Raw genomic sequence first — 20,474 nt, 5'->3', positions numbered from 1 at the left:
ATATTACCTGATTTTTGAAAGGGGTAGATTATAAATTTGTATATACTGTATTATTTCATCTAAAAGACGATCTGTCATGGAATCAAAATCAGCAAAGGTATCATTCTGTAAAATAAAAGAAATAAAAAATAATAACTGTATTTTCTAATGCAGCAATATACCTTCTGCATTCCATCTGAATTCTTACTCCCCAGTGTTTCCGATCAACAGCGCACAAATAAAAGCATCAATATTAACTCTGGATACAAACACTACAGCTAGTTATTATAAATTTTTCATGTCATTTTCTTGTAACACAGAGTAAAGTGATAGACATTTTACTGTAAGACTATTTTCTTCTAAAACACCAAAACAAATCTTAATATTACACACCCAGCCTTACTTCTAAGCTATTCTCTACACTTAAGATTATCTGTAGTGAAACAGAAGACCAAACTGCATATTCAGAATTATATCACTGCCCATGAAATAGAGATGAGACAATTACTGCAACAGAAGTCTACAGTAATACTGGTTATTCAAAATGAAACAAACAAACAAACAAAATTCTTAAGGCCTTATCCCCAGTTCATAGCTGATTCTCTCCAATGATCAGCAGTAAGAAATAAAAAGAGATAGGCAAAGCCTGCCTAGAACTTTTCCACTCAAGTTCCAAAGGATCCGTGTTATAAACTGTAGTGTTCAACATATTGGTAAATTATCTGGGAAAGGAAAGGAGGAGATGAAATACCAGTTTGTAGACAAAGCTACATATCCAGAATAGTCAAATCTAGAACCAACAATTTCACAAGAATTTCAGAAGAATCTTATATTACTGCATGCCTGGGTGATAAAATGGCAAGAAATGCAAACCAATGTTACACAGAGAAAACCAGCCCTAACTATATATGCAAACAATAATCTACACATCTGTGTTGCATACAATAAGCTATGTTAGGAAAGCAAGGAAAGAAAATAGCAATATAGCATGTTGTCAGTCTGTAGTGCATAAGCATCTTAAATGCCCTGTCTAGTTCTGATCATTCAATTTTAAATGACAAGAAGTTTCAAGCGGGACAGGAAGGGTACCATGGATGAACAGAATCTTTTCAGCTCTAATTGTATGAAATAATAAACGGACTAAGTCTCTTCAGTTGCCTCCTGAGGGAAAAGTTGTACTTGCTTATAAAATATGTGATTAACTGAAGCAGTGGATGAGGAATGATTATTGAGTATTTTTTCCAAAACAAGCTGTAAGGTAAATTATTTCAATTTCCTTGTTTGCAACTGAATTACTAATATATACAGACCACAGAATTAATCTCAACTGTATGCTATGGATACAGAAGTAAAAACATTCAAAAAGAATCAGCCAACATTAAGGAGAAAAGTCTGTCAACAGCTCTTAGGCTCAGTGGTCTCAGAGGAATCCACAAATCAGAAAGTCTCGCAGCTGCTGACTGACACAAACTCTATAGTAGGCTAGAGAAGAGAAAGCCTGGCTTGGTGCCTGTCCAGCTTGTTTCACAAAGCATCCCAGCAGCTACTGCCAGAAAAATGCTAGTGCACCAAATGAAGCTTTTGTTTGAGCCACTGACAAGACACTGTTCTAGTTCATCTCTGAAGTATGTCTAATACAATATGTCATACATACACACAGACAAAATGTAAAAAATTGGTCTTTTGTGCTTTGGCAAGTTTACTTCATCAGAAAATAATAACATTCACAAAAGTATAACTCAAGAGGTAATTTGATATTTGTTCAGTGTTATGATGTAGATCTTGCAGTATGCTGACAAAAGAAGAAACAACAGGAATTTTGTATTTGTCACATCCTCTGAAATAACACATCTCCCTTCTTGCCACACCAGTTTTTACTAGCATTTTTACTGCTAGTATTGAGCATATTTTATCTACAATCAAACTGCTTATGCTGAGAACTTAGGAGACACAGTACACACAACAAATTGGTAGTAAGAAATGTTACCCCTTAAAATACTGACCTTCAGTACCATATAAGATTTTGTAATTACTTTGACTTAAACCACAGATCAAATAATGGATTCCATAAGAATACAATAAAAATATACAAAATGTGGTAAATACAATAGTGCCATTAAATAAACTTGTCTGAATGTTTACATTACTCATAGCTTTGCAAAAATTCTTTTTTAGTTGGCAAATACCTGATTCCTTTCAGACATAAGAAATTCAATTCTTCCTCCAGGAAGCCCTAGCTCAATGTAAGTCTTCACTAATCTTAGATCTGCGCTGTTGCCTTCAAAAGAGAAACAATCAAGAGTTAGATTCTGCAAAGTTAACTTGCAATAAAAGCACTCAGAATACTGAAATTAATCTCTGGCAAAGCTTTATATTTAAACACATCTAATTATATTCTCAGCCCTAATTAAAATTCAGTAAGACTTTGAAAGAAACCACAATGTCAAATTAAGTGACAAAATGGTTTATGAAAATGACATTCTATGCAAACACTTTTAAAAAAGCAAAGATGTAGGAAGTCATTTGATTCTGTCTTAGCTTCCAACTGATACATAGCAATGTGAACATTACATTCTTTGAAACCTAATTAATTTTGATAAAGCAAATTAAAGAACTCAGTGAATATTCCTTCACTGAATTAAAGAATTCAGAATTAAAGAATTAAAGAATTCAGTGAAGGAGTATTTTCATAAAATGAAAAGGCAGAGTGAACCATCAGCAGATAAAGATATTTTTAGATACTGTGGTACCCAAAACAACAAATGCTAGTTTAACTAGCATCCTGAAGATTTTTCCACATCAGCAGTCATGGATGCTTTTGAAGAAAGGGGAGCCTTTCTGCCTTAATTAGAGAACAGGATTTTTATTTACATCTGTCATTTATAGGAAATAGCTTGTATAAGGTCACTTGTATAAGCTCTAACTATTTGGACTTTCCTAAGGCTTCAAACATGTTTTTTAAACAACAGGCTTCTTGGTCAAGTTAATTTTTGTGCTGCTTCTACATGCACGAGAATATCTATACAGTAAGACGGAATACCTCCGAGTTCCTATTTTTAAAAGAACTTAACAAAGGCTGCTTTCTGTCCAAATGAGGAAAGAAAAACTATGCTGTTATTTTATTTTTTTAACTTAGGAATTTGAAAAATTAAGAAGGTGCCTGTGCAGTGTTGCTGCAGTCCAATAACCTATTTTACTGCCCTCTTTGTGTTTCCTTACACTGTTAATTCAAGAAGTGTCTCAAAACCACACAAAGGCTAGAGGGGATATTGTTCCTTAATATATGCTTCAATATGCTTTGAACTAAAAGCAGGTGAATATATTCAAGGTATTTAAACTTTATAACACTTCCAATTAAAAAGAGATTTTCTCACTTCTACCACAGTAAAATCTTTGTCCTCGGAAATATTCAAAAACCCAACTATGCTGCATCCTGGGCAACCTGCTGTAGGTGACTGCTCTGAGCAAGGAAGTTGAACAAGACAATCTTCAGTGATCCCTTTCACCCTCAACCACACTGTGATTCAGTGACTCAACCCTTTAGAACCTTATAAACACTTGACTGTGTTTTACATGTACTATTTCTTTTTCCTAACAAGATATGTATATTTCATTTTCCTCTACAACACAGCCATTCTAAAGAAAACAGTTTTGTCAGTAGCTCCTTTCTATTACCAGAACATGGACAGATTCCTTTACGACATAAAAAACTGAAAGATGCACCTAATGTTAACTACGGCATTTAACAGATTTATGTGCAGGGAAATTTTATTAAAGACTGAGAATTCCTACTTTAAAAATATTTATCGAACACATTGTCAAATGCAGCAGTACAATGTCAGATTCCCATTTCCCTCCAGTGAACCTATTTCAGGTGTTCAGTTCAGAGTTTGAATGACCAAAGCTGGTAATCTGAACTATTGTCTTGTACAGTATCACATTTCCCATGCATACCATCTAGGCCATGGACACAGACTATAAGATGTACTCCTTCTTCTGAACACTCATCATCTTCCATACTGAAATAAGGTATTGAAGAAGCCAGTTTGAAAACATCACTGTACATAAATCCAGGAAGTTTAAGTTGCCTCAATTCTTCTTTAGCCTGTAGGAAACTGGAACAAAAAAATACTTATGAATTTACTACTGCTAGGTAAATGTAGGGTCTTCCAGGATACAGTTTTCTACCGTCTTTTCTCCTTTTTATTCTATGTAATTAATATGGAGGAAAATACATTTATCAAATTACTATTTTCACAAAATAAGGCATTTCCCCAGAATATTTTTACTGCAGATTCCTACAGCCCCTCTTCCTCTGTAACCAATACCATATCACAAGCTCTACTCTCTTCTCTCCTTTGACCACCTGTGCAAACTCTTAAGTATTTCTGAAACCACTGAAGATGCTGGTTCATTGTGGTCTTGAGCAAGCAACAGCGTTTTGTTTCTACACAATAAAATATTATAGAAATTATAACCAACTGGAAGTCTAGGTTAAGTTTTTCACTGACTTTTGATAATTCTTGCCAAGCCCATTTCTTAGGCCAGAAGAGAGGTGGAGTCAGTGCTGTAATGTCTCACCATAAGGTTCCTGTGGTAGGGTGAATAACTGATACTTGCTTCTGAAACAGCCAGATCCAGACTTCTGATCTTCTGCATATTCTATGAAGGCATACACTATGAGGTTTTTAATGGCTGAAATCCTCACATGCTAGAAGCTCCTAGTGTTCCTTCCTCCCTTTCTTCCACTTCTCTTAGTTTTTGTGTATGGCCTTCCTAGTTGCATATCAGTTTCCCTGCAGCACATAAAGCTTTATATGCTTTCTTATGCTTCCTTAATCCATCTTTTTTGCACGATCCCTTATGGCCTGGTGCTGTACCCCATCCTCTTGTGCCTGCTGTTTCCCTCCCATTCTACCTTTTGTTCTCTGTTTTCCCAACTTTAGCTCATTCCTCACTAACTGGCAAGAGCAGGCCTCAATGAAGGCAGCCTGAAAAGAAATCACTGCTGACAGCTGCTCTTATCACTCTGCAACAGAAGCTACTTGAGTTTGTACTCAAGGCATGTTTCCTGAACCCACTAAGGGTGGTTCTTTATGGAGCAGATCATACCCTCTGGATTCACGGTTATCTTATGTTCCAGGAGACTCTGCTTTTCCAATGGCCAAGTCCTTGATTTTATTCCAAGTTCACTTTTATTGTTAAAGAACAGCATGAGTAGTCTCTGCTCTTCACCTTTCCCATTCCACACCAGTACCCCCAGAAGCTACTTCTCTGGCTACTTCTAATCTGTTTTCCTCCACCTCACTGATCACTCCTTTCTGTTCTCAAGCTGCTTTTCACAAACTATCTGGTCTTTTATCTCTTCCACCATCTCAGAGTTTGTTTCTACCTCTCCTTTAAATTTTCTTTTCTCTCATAGCAACATTTTACTTCCAATACAACACAAACTGCTGCTTCACATGTTCATTTAGCAGCAGGGGGTTATCAGGGAAACTCCTATGTTTACAGCAAGAGGTACAATCTGGGACCCCTGACATTCATCTAAATTTGCCTTTCCTAGTATCCAAACTGCAGCATAATTTAGACCACTGTGGTCTCTGAGGTGTTACGTTTTTGATATTTGAAGTTAAGATCTAAAAATAAGGCCATTACCATAGCTTGCACTACACATTTGCTTCATTTAGCTAATCTGATGGACAGCCAGTTCCACAATGTTTTTGGATTTATGTTTAAAAAGTCAAGGCATACTTTCCCAAACTTGCTATTTTAACAATTTCAATTTCATAAAACACCATTTTTATGCTCAGTAGCCTTTGCAACATCATTCTTCAGCTGAATGATTATTTTTTAAACCTAAGAAAAATCCTGTTTTGCTTGTTCTTCAAACCACATGAAATTACAAGATAACTCATAGAAGAAGTCAGTGCTGAGACACTTTTTATCTGAACATCTAGAACATGCTGTTACTTGGGCATGCAGAATCCACAAGCCACAGTTCTGGGGCATTCTACAGCCCAACCATGCTTCTTTTCCCCTTCTCTATTATATTAACATAATTTCTAAAAGAAAAAAGCTTGTTGTAGAACAATTACTTACGCTAACATTTGAGGTTTTGGCGAGCTTTCATACCAGGAAACAGCTGAAGCTGAGCTGTAGGATGTGCTGCCTGGCTGTTGTGTAATTGCATCAGATTTATTCTTTGAAGAAGAGGTAACATTGCAGGGAGAGTCTCTCAGAGAAGAAGGGAAAGACAAACAACCAGGAGTACAGACAGGGGGCACAGTCATTATGTCCTGCAGGTGTCCACTGTCAATCATTTCAGATCTCAGGGCTCTCTCTTCTGCTAAGCCATGATCCTGCTCAGCACTGCAAGCTCCATCTAATATGCTATAATCGTTTTCTTCATAATACCCATTTTCAATCATATCTTGATCCTCCTCTTCTTCTTCATCTTGTTGGGAAGAACAAATAATCTGTTTTTCATATACTTCCTTTTGAAGGCTAACAGGAATGCTGTTGTCTGTAGGCCAAATATCTGAAATATCTATGCTGCTTTGAGAGCCAAAATAGTTTTCAACAAGCCCTTGCTTTACCATGTCAGCACTACCAGCTGGAGAAAGATTATCTGTACCAGTTTCCCTTTTAGCTACTGACAGTTCTTCAGTTGAGCCCTTTAGTTCTAAAGGCTCACTATGTTTTACTTTGCTTGTTTTTTTAACCACTGCATTAACAGATGAAGAACCTGGAACAGCAGATGGCTCACCCATACAAGGTGCTTCCAAACACAACTTAATTGTTCCTTCTGTAGCTGTAGGACACTTTTCAAGGTCCTCAGAGTCCTTGCAGGTAGTGCCAAGGCCTGTTTGTGGGCTGTAACTTTCCACATCAGTAGGTGTGTCCTCATCTGAAACAACCAAGTGTAACAGATCTTTTTTTCCTGAGAGTGAGGAATGTATAGACAGAGTTTTGTTATCGAAATGCCCTGAATACACAACAAGCTGTTGCTGCAGATTAGTGTTTGATGTTTTACTGTCACCACATTTTGGCAAGTCAACTGCTCCTAGATCCAATACTGTTTTGCTATCACTTAGCTGGCATTCAGGTACAACGCATATCTTTGAATTCTCATCAGGTGACAGCTCATCATCATCTGAAGGCAGTGAATTTATGGATGTCAGGGATGACTGTATTTCACTTACAGCACTTGTGCTCTCAGTGCAATGGCTTTCGATTGTGTTTTTTATTGCACAGTCTGGTTTTAGTAAAGGCTGAGGAAATGCTCTCTCACCATTGTGTGCAATTTGTCCATGAACATTTTCAAAAACATGATCAGGGTTAGGGTGAGTTGCAAAAGAACTTGGTTCACTTTCTACACCTGAATCTGAAAATCTAGAAGAGGCATACGTCACACTAACATCTGGTAATTTAGACATGTCTCCACTTGCAGGGATTTGACTTTCTTTTGTTGAAGGAGTAGGTAGATTGCTTTTCATTTTTGTCAAGATGTCACTGGTATGCTGACAGTTTCTCTCATGGACCTCCTCCTTTTCAAGCATGGGTTCCTGTTCTCCCAAATTCAATTTATTTCCAGATTCTGAAGACCGAATATTGGGTGTCAGCAAATTATCTTCATGCACTTCATCTTGTGGAAACTTAGCCCATGATTCAGTGTGAGCCACTCCTTTCTCCTCTGCATAAAGATTCTTATTACTTGGTTTGACCTCAGATGTCCTGACTCCTGAGGAAGCTGGCTGACCTCCATGACAACCTTCAAGTGTACCTGTGTGTTGTAAAGTACTATCTCCTTGAATAGTTTCAGAACCTGTCTGGGAGATAGTCAGTCTATCAAAAACAGCCTCATTTTCACAGTACACAGGACTACTTGGACCTGGTTGGTCATCTTCAGTCTTGACAGTGATTTCGTCATATGGCAACAATGGAAGGTCTCTTCGAGTTATTTGCCTGATGCAGGCCTTTGTATCACAAGGAATTCCACCTACTCTAGGGTCCAGCCCTTCATTAACATTGTATGAAGGCTCGCCATCTAACCTTCTAGAGGCATTTTCCAGTGCTGCACTTACCAAACATTTGTATCCTACTAACACCACAGAATCCTTTGAGTTCTGTTTTACGACTTTTTTTGTATTGTCAGCTTTTATTGTTTTTATGAGCTTAGCAACCTTAGCTTTGGATTTATTTGTATCTTCATTTTTCCCTTTGAAGGTTTTTGTTAGCATCTTTTCAGCTTCTGAATGCCAAGAGACAGAGGCACCAGAAGGTCTTATTTTCATCTCTGGGCTAGTAAGGCCAGCAACGAAACCTTCTTCAGCTTCAAATTTATCCAGCTTACTGGACTCTGCCTTTGGAACACTCTGAGCTACCAGCCAGGGTACATCCAAATCTTTCACAGAAAAGGGAGGGGAAGAGGAGTGGGAGAAAGAGAAAGTATGTTTACAATAAGATTATGCAAATAAGCAATGCACAAGCAATTATAGAATTTTACACATCCTCAAAACTAAAGCTAAACCCCCATATCCTATCAAATAAATGTAGTCCTTTAAAGCCAGCAAGAAATTTATAAACAAATACTCAAGTTTTACATAATTTTTCCTCATTTCTTCAAAAAGAAAATTGTACTGTGAGGTGTGTTTACCTTCAGTAACTGAATCTAAATACCGATCTTCAAAGATTATAGGCAAGGAGTTCATATCTCCATCTAGTTCACTGCATTCAATAGGGAGGGGTGGAAGAGAACTGCAGAAGGAAATGTTTTTGATAGCTGCACACACCTGTAGATGACTTTGAGCACTGAAAAAAGGAAGCAGTCCTCCATGAAAAAAAAGAACTATTTATTTTTACATTAACAGAAATTACCAACAGTTTAATTCATTTTAGTAGAAGCTTTTCTACTAACTAACAAATAATAGCTTGATTATTTAATAACTTCTTATATAAGTTCCAGTACTTTAAAGCCAAAGTTTCTCTTGAATTTCTTATGTATTTTGGCAATGCTACTTCTGCACAACATATTCTACAGAGTTGTGTATATCCACCACATGCTATATACTGTGGAATTCTAAAGGCTACTTACTGTAGTTCCTGAAATGCAAGAGCAGCTTCCCTAGGATGCTCAAAGCAAAAGAATGCTTCAGCAAATCTGCGCACCTGCAAGATCCAAATAAAGGCAGAGCTTATTTTACCTTACAGATAACTTTTGAAAGTCCACCAGCACTCCTATGCATCACTCTATCATTTGTATGTATAATACAGACAGTTTCTCTATTTTTAGACGCTCATTCTGGACAGGTGTCACAGACAGGACTAGTGACCAAAACAATTTAAATTTGTGCTCTGGATAACTGGGAATTATACTAGACTCAACTGCCTGCTGAAAATTTGATTTCTAATAAATCAATCATCCAAATCAGGCTCAAGCAGTAACACACAAAATATTGCTGGAAATGTTGATGGGAAGAAAGGAAATGACTGTTCAACTGACACTTCTGAATGAGTCTGAGTATTACCTTCAGAAGCTGAAACACATTAGATATTCTGCAATCTCAGAAAATAGAGGAGTGTTTAAAACTTTCTGTAAGCACTCTCTAGCCCACAGTAAACTACTATGCCTAAGAATCTTTTATTTGCCAAGATTTCGGCTGGAAATGATGAAGACAGTAACAGAATGTACATTAATTTTAAGCACTGTACTGAAGTCTTAACTGTATGTCTGAGGTCAATAAACAATACAATACTGAAGTGGTATTTAATAACACATGGGAGCATATTTTTTTACCATCAAATGTGTTAAACCATCAACATTTTACCATCAAATATATGCTAAAATAGAGAATGTGAATTATACAGCAATTTGCTGCAAATGAAAATATGATCAGTGTACTGAAAATATAGTATCTAGAAATCCCAAAGGTTTTGTACAAGGTTTCTCACATTTCCAATATTCTATATAAATATTATTCCAATCAATATGCATTTTATTTTTGCAACTGCCAAATTACCTGCATCCAAAAAAGAAGCAAACCAAAGAGAACGTGCTGTGCAATGGTTGTTCACAACAGCTTGTTTGTTAATCTTAATTTGGTTGTGTCAATTTAAACAAAATTTCTATCCCACTTGGAGAATTACATGTTAATCTACTGAATCAATTATTTATTTACCAAGTACTTTCTGATCTCCTACGCCTTTATTTCTTCAATATACTCTGTGTATTCCTCTTAAATTATGGCTCTTCCTGAACAGACTGTGGGACTTTTCAGTGTGAAACTGGCAACAAGTGTGAAGAGCTAGTTCAGTTCCCTCAGCTCTTTGACTCAGAGCTGCAGCCATCACCTGTGCCCATCCTGAGCACAAACACAGCTCTATAAAAAATCTTATGCATGAACTGACTAACACCAGACTTTCAGGACCACATTAATTTTGTTCAGAGATAAGCACTTGCATGGGAGTTCATTTTCCCTCCTGATACACTGCCCAGTATACTTTTAGAGAGCATCACTAGGATTAACTTTAAGTTCTGTAGCTTTTACACTTTTTTTGTTTCCTTAATACAAGAAGAACTGAGAAAAAAATGTTCGAAGATGCTTAAGAAAAAACCCAATCCCAAATCACAAACATTTTACCCCCAATCTCTAACTTGCAAGAGAAACTGAAAGTCCTGTCCCAACCTCCTAGAATTTATTGTACTATATTTCATGAAATTAATCTTAGTCACAACATCATCTCTGAATAGTCACGGAAAATTCTTTGAAGTAAGAAGAAAACACAAAATTCAATAGTTTATTGTAAATGCAGCTTCCACTCTTGCCAGAACTCCATTTGCTTTCTTTTAGAATTTGTTGTTTATACAACAGGAGTTTATATATACACATGTGGGATCAGAATTGCTGTTCCCAAGTAATTTGCTGCATTTTCCCAGCTGCCTTTTCTAAATAGACATGTACCTTGCAAATAAGGATTTTTTCAGTGCTAGTTCCCCACCCTTTCCCCAAGAAGGGGGTCTGTTATACAATAGACTTTAAAGATAATTTTACTGTTTAAAAAATAGATTTCAGAACAATTTATCACGAAGAGTGGACATTATAATTTTAAATTAAGCAATTTAAAAATTAATTAAAGATCCTAATCAGTCAGATAATAGTTACAGGAACATTGCCAAATTAGTAGATGTCTGTGGTATATATCAACAAAAGGGCAAACAGCTGTTTGCCAGGAAACAAGCAAGGTAGTTTTCAGTTTAAATGTGAGCACTTCACCACATAAAGTAACTGGAGTTATATGGAGACTAGATCTTTAGAATACTGCATTCTGTACTTACAACAGAAGAGGAAGACATTTTCATTTGCAATAAATCCCATTTGTGATTAAGTAATTTCAGTACTTTTGAAGAAAATCTCATTACCAGCTCCAGACAGCTCCAAGTAGAATAACAACAGTATAAAACTAGTTGAAAGCAAGCTCCAAAAAGCATGTAAGTATTTACTAATGAGACAGAAGAACCCTAATCAACAGTAGTTTATTATGTTTAATCAGGGCTTAACTTACTGAAGGACTGAGGCACTTGCTAGGACACCGCTAGACAGGCTCTGCAGAACCAGAGTGACTGCCAGCTCTGCTAATGACGCAGGAACCACTGACTTGGGCTGACTCCACAAGGACTTTGCAGGAGGAAATTGCAGCTGTTACTCCTAACCTCTACAGACTAACCAGAGGTATGGTTTTTATGGTCCTCCCAGTGTAAACAGAAGACCTGTGTATAAATCTGCTGTGGAATACATATTGTGTATCTGCATATTTATAAATAGCAGTCAGAGATCTTAGTTTTCAGCTCTCCTATTTTAAGGCTAATCAAACTGAAAGAAGTAATTTTGGAAGAATATATTCAGACCTACCAGGAGGTGTCACTACAGAACAGAAAGATGAACTAGTTGAGTGTTCAAAGCGTTTTGTGATATAAAATAACATACTCTGAGCAGTTTTTTTCAATAAAACACATTTGTAAACCTTATCAGTATGATCATGTAGTAGATGGATATTCAATTTTACATAAAGTGCTCCTCACTTTTTAACATAGTGCTTTTCCAAGTATTTGAAAATAGTTAAATATTGAAAGACTTAAGAAAATGCAAGTAAAAATATTAAAATAACAATTTCAATACTTAAACAACTCTTCAGCAGAAATACCTGTTGTATAAGCATCTGTGCAATGAGGGTGAAAATAATTTGACCAAATGCAGGTGGCAGGCATTTCTAGGGGGCATTTTAACACAAGTATCTTAATCACTGAGATTAATCACTCCCTAAAAAGGTCCATTAGTAAAGTTTCTCAGGCAGAAATTTCTTGTGGAAGGTTTTGCAAGAATATTTCTTGTGGAAATATTGCAAGAAGAAAACATAAAATGAGATTTAGCATCCAGTAGTGAACACATCAAAGTATTCATTTCCAAAATAAAAAGGTTTCTTATTCTAGAAAGGACAGGTTAAGTCTCTTCAGAGGATAATTAGTGGGTCATCTTTAGCCTGGAGAAAAGGAGGCTCAGGGGAAACTTCATCATTCTCTACAGCTACCTGAAAGGAGGCTGCAGCCAGGTGGGAATCGGTCTCTTCTGCCATGTCCAAGGTAAAAAGACATGAGGAAATGGCCTTAAGTTGTGCCAGGGGAGGTGTAGGTTTGGTATTAGGATATTTCCTTTTTTTTTTTTTTTTTCTCCATAGAAGGAGTTGTAAAGAATTGGAACAGACAGCCCAGAGAAGTGGTGGAATCACCATCTGTGGGAGTGTTCAAAATACATTTGGATATGACACATGGGGATCTGGTTTAGTGCTGGATGTAGTGGTGCTGGGTTGATAGTTGGACTTGATGACCTTAAAGGTCTTTTCCAACCTTAACCATTCCATGACTCTAAATGTCAACATATAGTTTCCAAAGATGAGAAGCAGTAGATCATCTTTTAAATATCAACTAAATCCAGTAACCAGAAAGCCTGCATCATTTGGTATGTGCAGATAATGGCTCCAGTGGAACATGATCATCACTGTAGATTTCCTGAGGTATGTTTATACAGTCCCCTTGAATATACATTCTCAAGATATTACTAATAAAAGTTATAATTTATTATACTAAGCACTGCAAAACAAGACCCAAAACCAAAAACTGAACACACTTCTAGAAAAGATTAAGGCTGAAATTTAGCATCTTTTTCATTTAAAGGTTTGCTGAACTTACGGACTACGAGTTCCTGCTCTACTGCCACGTGGGAAGCCCAGTGGAGCAATGGTTTCTTACATATATTTAATTACATATATTTTCAAAGTATTCACACAAACTCATATAATCTTGGAGTGCAGAAAATAAGTGTCCATTTAAAAATGAAGGAGTATCATGTTGCTGGTTCTGTCTAAGTTGGCTCAGGTAAAAATCCCTTCTCAATGCTGTACTATGCAATTCTTGGAATTAAAGTCTGCTTGCTTTCTGCTATCAGGTACTAAATGAAAACCTAACTTTAGGATTACCCATGCCTTGCATCTCCTCTCCAGTCTTTGATCGGTTATAGAATATCCACAAAGTACAGTGACAGATAACAAAAGGAATGAGCGTAACAGCAAATCCAAATGATGCAAGGCATGCAGATATGAAATCAAATTATACTCTTTTTTTCATAGGGGGGAAGGGAACTCCTATTTGAATTTTTTTCAAGCTGGAAAGCATCACAGAAATACTTTTAATATCTGCAATATCTCAATTCCTATATAATATTATTCCTAGTATAATTAAATACTTTGCTTTATACTCCCTTAAACAATTGCAGGGAAACTCGATAATTAAGACATTTATGAGCTAAGGAGGATGACTTACATCACGGATTTTAAAAGAACCACACTTAAGAAGATAAATACATAATCATTAGCAGTGTCTTTTCTGGAGCAGCAATAATTAATATATTAAGTCTTCTTATATTCTTATATTTGGTTTTATTAAACATAAATTTGTACAAACACTAACATACCAGCAGCTGAATGCAAATGCAGGTTAAATGAAACCGTATACTTTCATACCTCCATCCAGTTAACTTGAGGTAATCCAGTGTTTATACAAAAACCACAGAAAGGTAAGTTTCATAGACAGACAATAAAATGATCCCTTTCTTATGGCTAGCACATCAAACAAATAACCCTTGCATTCATTCTGAAAGATTTCATTTATTCTCCATAACAGGCTATTTCCACAATCATGTTTTTCTCACTAAACAATGTAATTTATCAGGTAAGAGTAATGCTTTAGTCCATACTCAATTATATTTCACTATGGGAACAGCACTGCTGTGGTTCTGTTTGCTGAGAGCCCACAGCAATTGTACATACCTACAGACAGACCAACAGAACTACAGATGTGTTAGTACACACACAAATACTCACTTGCCAGATCATTTCACACACATTTCTTTCATAAAATCCCACGTAATAGACTTTTCAAAACTTATTAATGTTATAAATAAATTCTTAATTCAGAAAGAAATACACTTTGTTTATGATGTAAGCAGGCAGCCTAAATGTAGCAGAGAAGTAAAATGTAAGGTGGGCACTAGACAAGGCTCCCACAGAGAAAAGTACATCTGTTTGCACAAATATATATTATTCCACAGCCTGCAATCAGCCTTCTGAATGGCATTTCTTATTAAAAGAACAGTGAATTACTTGGTTCATAAACATAAATAATATGTTTTATGCATTATATTCCAACAACATATTACATTATATACAAGGTAACAAATGAAATGCAATAGTTCCCTTTACCATTCCAACCAGCTTTCCAAAATATAAATAGAAAAACGATAATCTGGAGTCTCATTTTGATACACATTTCCATAACAATGTGTCCCAGTAAGCACATGAAGTTCCCTGGGTCAATACTTACTCTTAACGTGTGATGCTCTTGTGCTAGCAAAGCTGTGACCTCCTCTTGTAAGGTAATGACTTCCAGAAACTGCCCCCAGAGAGCCATCAGAAGTGAGCAAAGCTGAGCAAGATTCATGTTTATAAGTTCCGCCAGTTCATCAGGATTTTCCATTTTCTGAAGTCAGGAAAAATATTTATATGATTCACTGATGAAGCCATAATGTACAGGAATTTAAAACAAAGTATACTTTGTCTTAGTGAGAATTGTAAATTAAAAAAGCAACTTCAACAAATGAAAACTATTTCAACTAAGTATCAAAACTGGATGTCCTGGAGTGTCCTCAAACCAAGACACTGGATCAATCTATGTTACAACATTAACAGATTATTTTTATTAAATATTATCCCATTGCTTTCTAGAATTAGGACTCCTGTCCAAAAATTAAAGCAATAATTACACTTATGGCAAAGATATCTGATTTAAACTGTTGTATTTTCTAACATACAAAAATAACGTGTGCCTGAAAGGAAGAGGAATCAGGAAACCAAAAATTGACACTTTCTATGTTAGTCGAACTTTGATAAAATCGTAAGAATTTAATAAATATATCTCCATTTCTCCACAGTTATAACTCACAATAACCTTTATAAGATGCTTTATATCCACATACATTTTATGCACAGTCAGGAAGCAGAGTTATAGCACAAGCTTCCTAGAACCAGATCACACCAAGGCAAATTCAGTGTGAAACAAGTTGTGTTTTCTTTACAATGTACTGTAATCCTGTGATACAGTCCCACAGCAATTGTAGACAGCTAGGCTTATGTTCCCTGCCATTTTAGAAAATAACACTGTTTTTCAGAAACTCACTGTAGGCCCACAAAGCACTGAGGGAAAGGGTTTAAAATTAAAAGATAGTAAAGAACTAACTCTTACAGAGCTAGTAGAAAAAAGGATTGGGAATACAGAAGCACCAACTTAACCAACAATAAGACAAACAAGAGAAACTTTGGATAAGAACTGTACAAAAGAACAGAAAAAAAGAAAACAGAAAATGTTTGGCAAGCCAAGGGAGAAACTAACAAATTCAGAGAAGCTATATAGATGTCAAAATTATTTTAATATATAAAGTAAGATTATTAGTTGCCTATAGAGAGCAAGCAGTGCTGAATTTGTCTCCAGTTATAAAAATGACATCCTTTTAAAGGCCATATCACATTTTCTTGCAGTTATACTACTACTGCAGTAACTGAAGGAGAGCCAAGTGTTCCTCCAAGTTGGGCAGATGGCCCACTCTTAGATAATCTTTCAAGAAGTTTTGAAACCTGTCCCTTAGACTTTGCCATGACCAAGAAATCAGTTATTTAGTTGGGGCTAGCTCTGACTAAGGAGAGAGATGGGGAGACAAATCCAAGCCATTTAATGTAGACAGTGTTTCCTTGAGAATGTAGGGAAAACAGGAAAAAAGGAGACAGAAAAACATCAGAACAAGTACTTTTAGATGAGGGGACAACTTGCAGAACTTCCTTGTTGTAAAACTTACTTCTGCTTGATCTTGTGTCATTGTTATTTGATACCCAAAAAATCAAATTATACTGCAGAAAACTCGAAGTGTGATTGTCATACAACTAATCCACCTCTCTAAACCTTCAATTTCATGATATAAATAGTTAAACAGCTACCACTGACACACCAAGCCATCAGATCAACAGTTCAGTTTTGGCAACAGTTGTGCAATTTCTCTTAGGAGGAAGAGTTGAAATAAGTGCTAGAAAAAACATACATGCTGTCATCCCTGAAACAAACAGTATATTCCCAAGTAGCATAGAAAATCAGCACATTCTACTTTTATAGTTATTTCACTTATTTAATACATGAAAAAAAGCCCTGTACCTTGACTTCTTCACACAATTCTGTAAGACGAATTTCTACATCTATGTTTTCTGGAAAGATGAGAGGACATACCCATGAGTAATGTACTTCCAAGTTGCGGTGTGAAACAAATTATCTCACAAAACAATTTTAAGACATGAAAAAGAATTTTTCGAATAAAACTTGAAGCCATATTAAGAGCCACAGTTATTAAGTAAACTATAAATTCCATTAAAATTCTCCATAGCAATTTCTGAGATGGAGGACAAAACATAATTAAGAAAAAAATATTTGCAGTTATCATAATTGCTTATCATGACACCTTGTCAAGGACAACAATTTTCCATTCAAAATTAAATTTGAAAATACTGTAGTTTAGATGATATTGCTTTCAGATTATCTACAGATACTGCTGCTATTCAGCAGCAATTTCATCATTTAAAACCAAGGTAATACAATTCCTCTTCTACCAGATTTTCTAGAGAAGCTTTATTCCCATCTCATTTTTCTAAAGGTATATAATTTACAAGATACATGAATATAAATACAAGTCTTTAGTTGTATGAGGAAGTTTTTTTCAGTTGATAAAACTGTTCTATAAGTGATCTCTCAGCAGTTTAATGTTAAGAGCAAATCAATCCAACACAGTATGGAAGCTTAAACTGGATCTGAACCTTTAAGGACTCGTTTATGAAGAAACCATATATATTCCTTCATGACGACATTTTTCCTTTTTAGACAGCCCTGTTTACTTTGGGGGATTTGATAAATCAAGTAATAATTCTGTATTTGTAATATTTTGGTTTAATTTCCTTCTGCATCTGAAGTATGAGTAATAAGGGAACAATTCATAAACCCTAAAATTGCCTGTAACAAGCATTTATATTTAATTATTGAAACACAGTATTAAAGACAAAAGTGTTCAATATTTCTTGAAAACACATCCCAGCAAAATATGCTTTGAAATCCCCAATAGCAACTTCAGGGTATGGATAATTAACAAAGGTTTTACAGAACAGCAACAGTGTGTATGCTCAACTTCTCTTTGTATTATACTGTACTTGGTAAGTATATATTGATTTTCAACTAACAGCATTCATCATGCTTAGGTTTGAACTTAATGTCACACAAATTAACTCACACAACTCAAAGCTCTGAGGAAAAAAAAGCAAATTGCAGAAATGTATGATGTTCTCAGAAACAAGTTTACAATAGCTGTTTAAAGAAACTACATATACCTTTTGCTAAACACTATTTAATAATTTTTCTAAAAGCACGTGAAAATAATTCAACCTATAATACTAGTTTTGGTATGGCCACACAAATTTTGTCATTAATGAAAAAATTAAATGTTTAACTTATGACAACACACTGATTATTTGTTTGTCACACTTCAATTGAGAATAGGCTTGTTGAACAAGATTTAAAACTCTCAGATCTAAAATCATTATGGAAAACCTCAAATTATATTAATATCCCAAAGCTATATTAAAAAAAGAGATGATAGAAAAGAGCTAACACAACACAAAAGGAAATTAAGCACTTATATTCTGTAGCAGCAATGTTAATCCAGCGAACATCTTATGCAATTTTGCTGGCTCTGCTAAAAATGAGTTTGGTTTCATTTTTTATAATAAAACCAAAACATATTTATAGATGATTAAGCTGGTGACCTGCTATGAGACTTAACTGCCATTAAATCCTTTTCCCAACTGCAACTTCCTTGTGCTTAAACAGCACTGTAATCTTTTGTCCAGCATCAAGCCGACACTGACACTCTCCAGAGAGGAGTGGCCCATGTAGGTATGGACAAATGTACCCTGAGCACTCATAATACCTTCTGCAGTGTTTGCAAGAATTAAATCTTGAGATACAAGAGGAATCTGGAAGATTTCTCAGAAAGAAAAGGTATTAATTATCTTTAATTATCTAAAAATCTGTGCTGCATTAAATGAAGCTATAATTTTAAGCTATTTTTCAAATGTTGATGGGTGACTGAACTTCCACTCATTTTTGTTTAGCAAAGTAGAACAACACTAAACCAAAAAACAGCAATGATGTCTCATTTTATCATCTACACTCAGCCTAAAACTTAGTAACTCAATTCTGCAGACTTCAGAGTTCAACATATGTTTGCTATGGCTGAATACTGAAATTGTTTCTTTCTACAAATGGAGTAACATTTTATATTATTAATAAGAATATAAGATTTTATAGTATCAATAAAAATCTGAGGGATTATATCACCTGCTTTGGAAACATACCTAGGTAGGCGAATCTCTGGGTTCGTGGATATTTTCTTCTGAGAAGGCGTTCATAAAGGACCTGCATGCTGGCCTTGGCTAGTTACAGGGATTGTACACACATGACTAGTTACTACACTCCTTTTTTCACCTGTGATTTATTATTTGCCTTAAAGTTAGTAAAAGAGCTTATTGCTAGCCTAGCAATTAGTGCAGTTAGATCAGTACATGAAAACATATAATTTTAGTGCAGTTTCTAGATTAAGGATCACTTGTGATACACATTAAGGTAGGATTTTTTATCTCCTGAAACCAGTAATATTTAAATGCTCAATTACGGTTATCAAGTCCAACAGTTGTCTTCACATGCTTCTGCAAAATCAGTGCCTTGTGTTAAATTTATGACAGGGCAATAGCAAAGCAAACAGAAGAAACAAAATTAAAGAAAGAGTAATTTTATCTTAAACAAAAAAGTGATGATTCTGAAGTTTAAATGGGACTGGATATTCTCTTCTGCAATGCCCATTTAAACTTCACAGATAAAATATCCACTATAAAAAAGTTCATTTACTTTAAAAATGTTTTAAAAAGAGCAAAAATTACAATTGTGTACTTTGTGAAGTCCAGTGAGCCTCGATTTCTTTATAGACATTACAGAAACATAGCTTTTTTTTGTTAACTGCTGATGGATTTTAGAAACATTAGTGTTAATGGTAAGTATTATTTTTCATCAGTAAAATGTAATAGTTAAAGCTTACATTATTAGTACTTTTTATTATATCAATTGTCCCTATCAATGTATAAACAAAATAACTGAAATAAATTAAAAAGAAATTTATAAATATGAAAGAACAAGTAACTCTAGCAGAGACTTAAAACATAAAAATAAAAAAATTAAACCCACAGGAAACAAACTGTCAGTGGAATATGTACAATGCATGTCAAATCTAAGTTGTAATTTTCTCTTCAGATACTTATTTTGAGCATTTCTGTTCAAAATTACATAGCTAAAGGCAAACTAAATTACCCATATAGATGAGAAAAGATGATTCAAGCACCACTGAAGCTTGTGAGTGGCTTTGGTAACTTCAATGTTGTTGAAAGATACAATCCAATGCTGCATTACCAGTATGCAACTCAATGGCAGCTTTTTTCTATTACATATATATTTTGAAGGAATGTTTCAGGGGAGCTCAAGACCATATCTGAAACATTTAAATATCAAGGTTTTGTCTAAGCCTGTTCTTAGAACAACAGTAGTGCCATCAAACCTAATATATATTGAGCTGGTAAAGCAAATCCAGAGAAGGGCAACAAGGCTGGTGAAGGGTCTGGAGCACAAGCCCTGTGAGGAGTGGCAAAGAGAGCTGGGGTTCTTCAACCTGGACCAAAAAAGGCTCAGGGGAGATCTCGCTGCTCTTCTACAACTGCCTGAAAGGAGGGTGTAGCCAGGTGGGGATCAGCCT

At 35.5% G+C, this 20,474-nt stretch overlaps 1 protein-coding gene across 5 annotated transcripts in view; it reads right to left on the bottom strand.

Annotated features, from left to right (window-relative positions):
* FAM135A (family with sequence similarity 135 member A) overlaps positions 1–20,474 on the bottom strand; it is a 60,002-nt gene that overhangs the window by 10,543 nt on the left and 28,985 nt on the right. For 2 of the 5 annotated variants that reach the window (XM_062488572.1, XM_062488574.1), the window contains 9 exons: positions 19,030–19,107; positions 16,787–16,836; positions 14,912–15,067; positions 9,074–9,147; positions 8,620–8,790; positions 6,079–7,824; positions 3,934–4,094; positions 2,166–2,257; positions 8–105 (listed from right to left, as the gene is read on the bottom strand). In XM_062488572.1, coding sequence (XP_062344556.1) covers positions 8–105; positions 2,166–2,257; positions 3,934–4,094; positions 6,079–7,824; positions 8,620–8,790; positions 9,074–9,147; positions 14,912–15,067; positions 16,787–16,836; positions 19,030–19,107 — 2,626 coding nt within the window. Of the gene's footprint in view, positions 1–7; positions 106–2,165; positions 2,258–3,933; positions 4,095–6,078; positions 8,384–8,619; positions 8,791–9,073; positions 9,148–14,911; positions 15,068–16,786; positions 16,837–19,029; positions 19,108–20,474 lie in introns of all 5 variants that reach the window. The other 3 variants (XM_062488570.1, XM_062488573.1, XM_062488571.1) reach the window with 3 other exon arrangements.

The sequence above is a fragment of the Cinclus cinclus genome, chromosome 3 (genome assembly GCF_963662255.1).
Source record: "Cinclus cinclus chromosome 3, bCinCin1.1, whole genome shotgun sequence".
Classification (NCBI taxonomy): Eukaryota; Metazoa; Chordata; class Aves; order Passeriformes; family Cinclidae; genus Cinclus; species Cinclus cinclus.
This window is presented reverse-complemented; position numbering and strand designations above follow the sequence as displayed.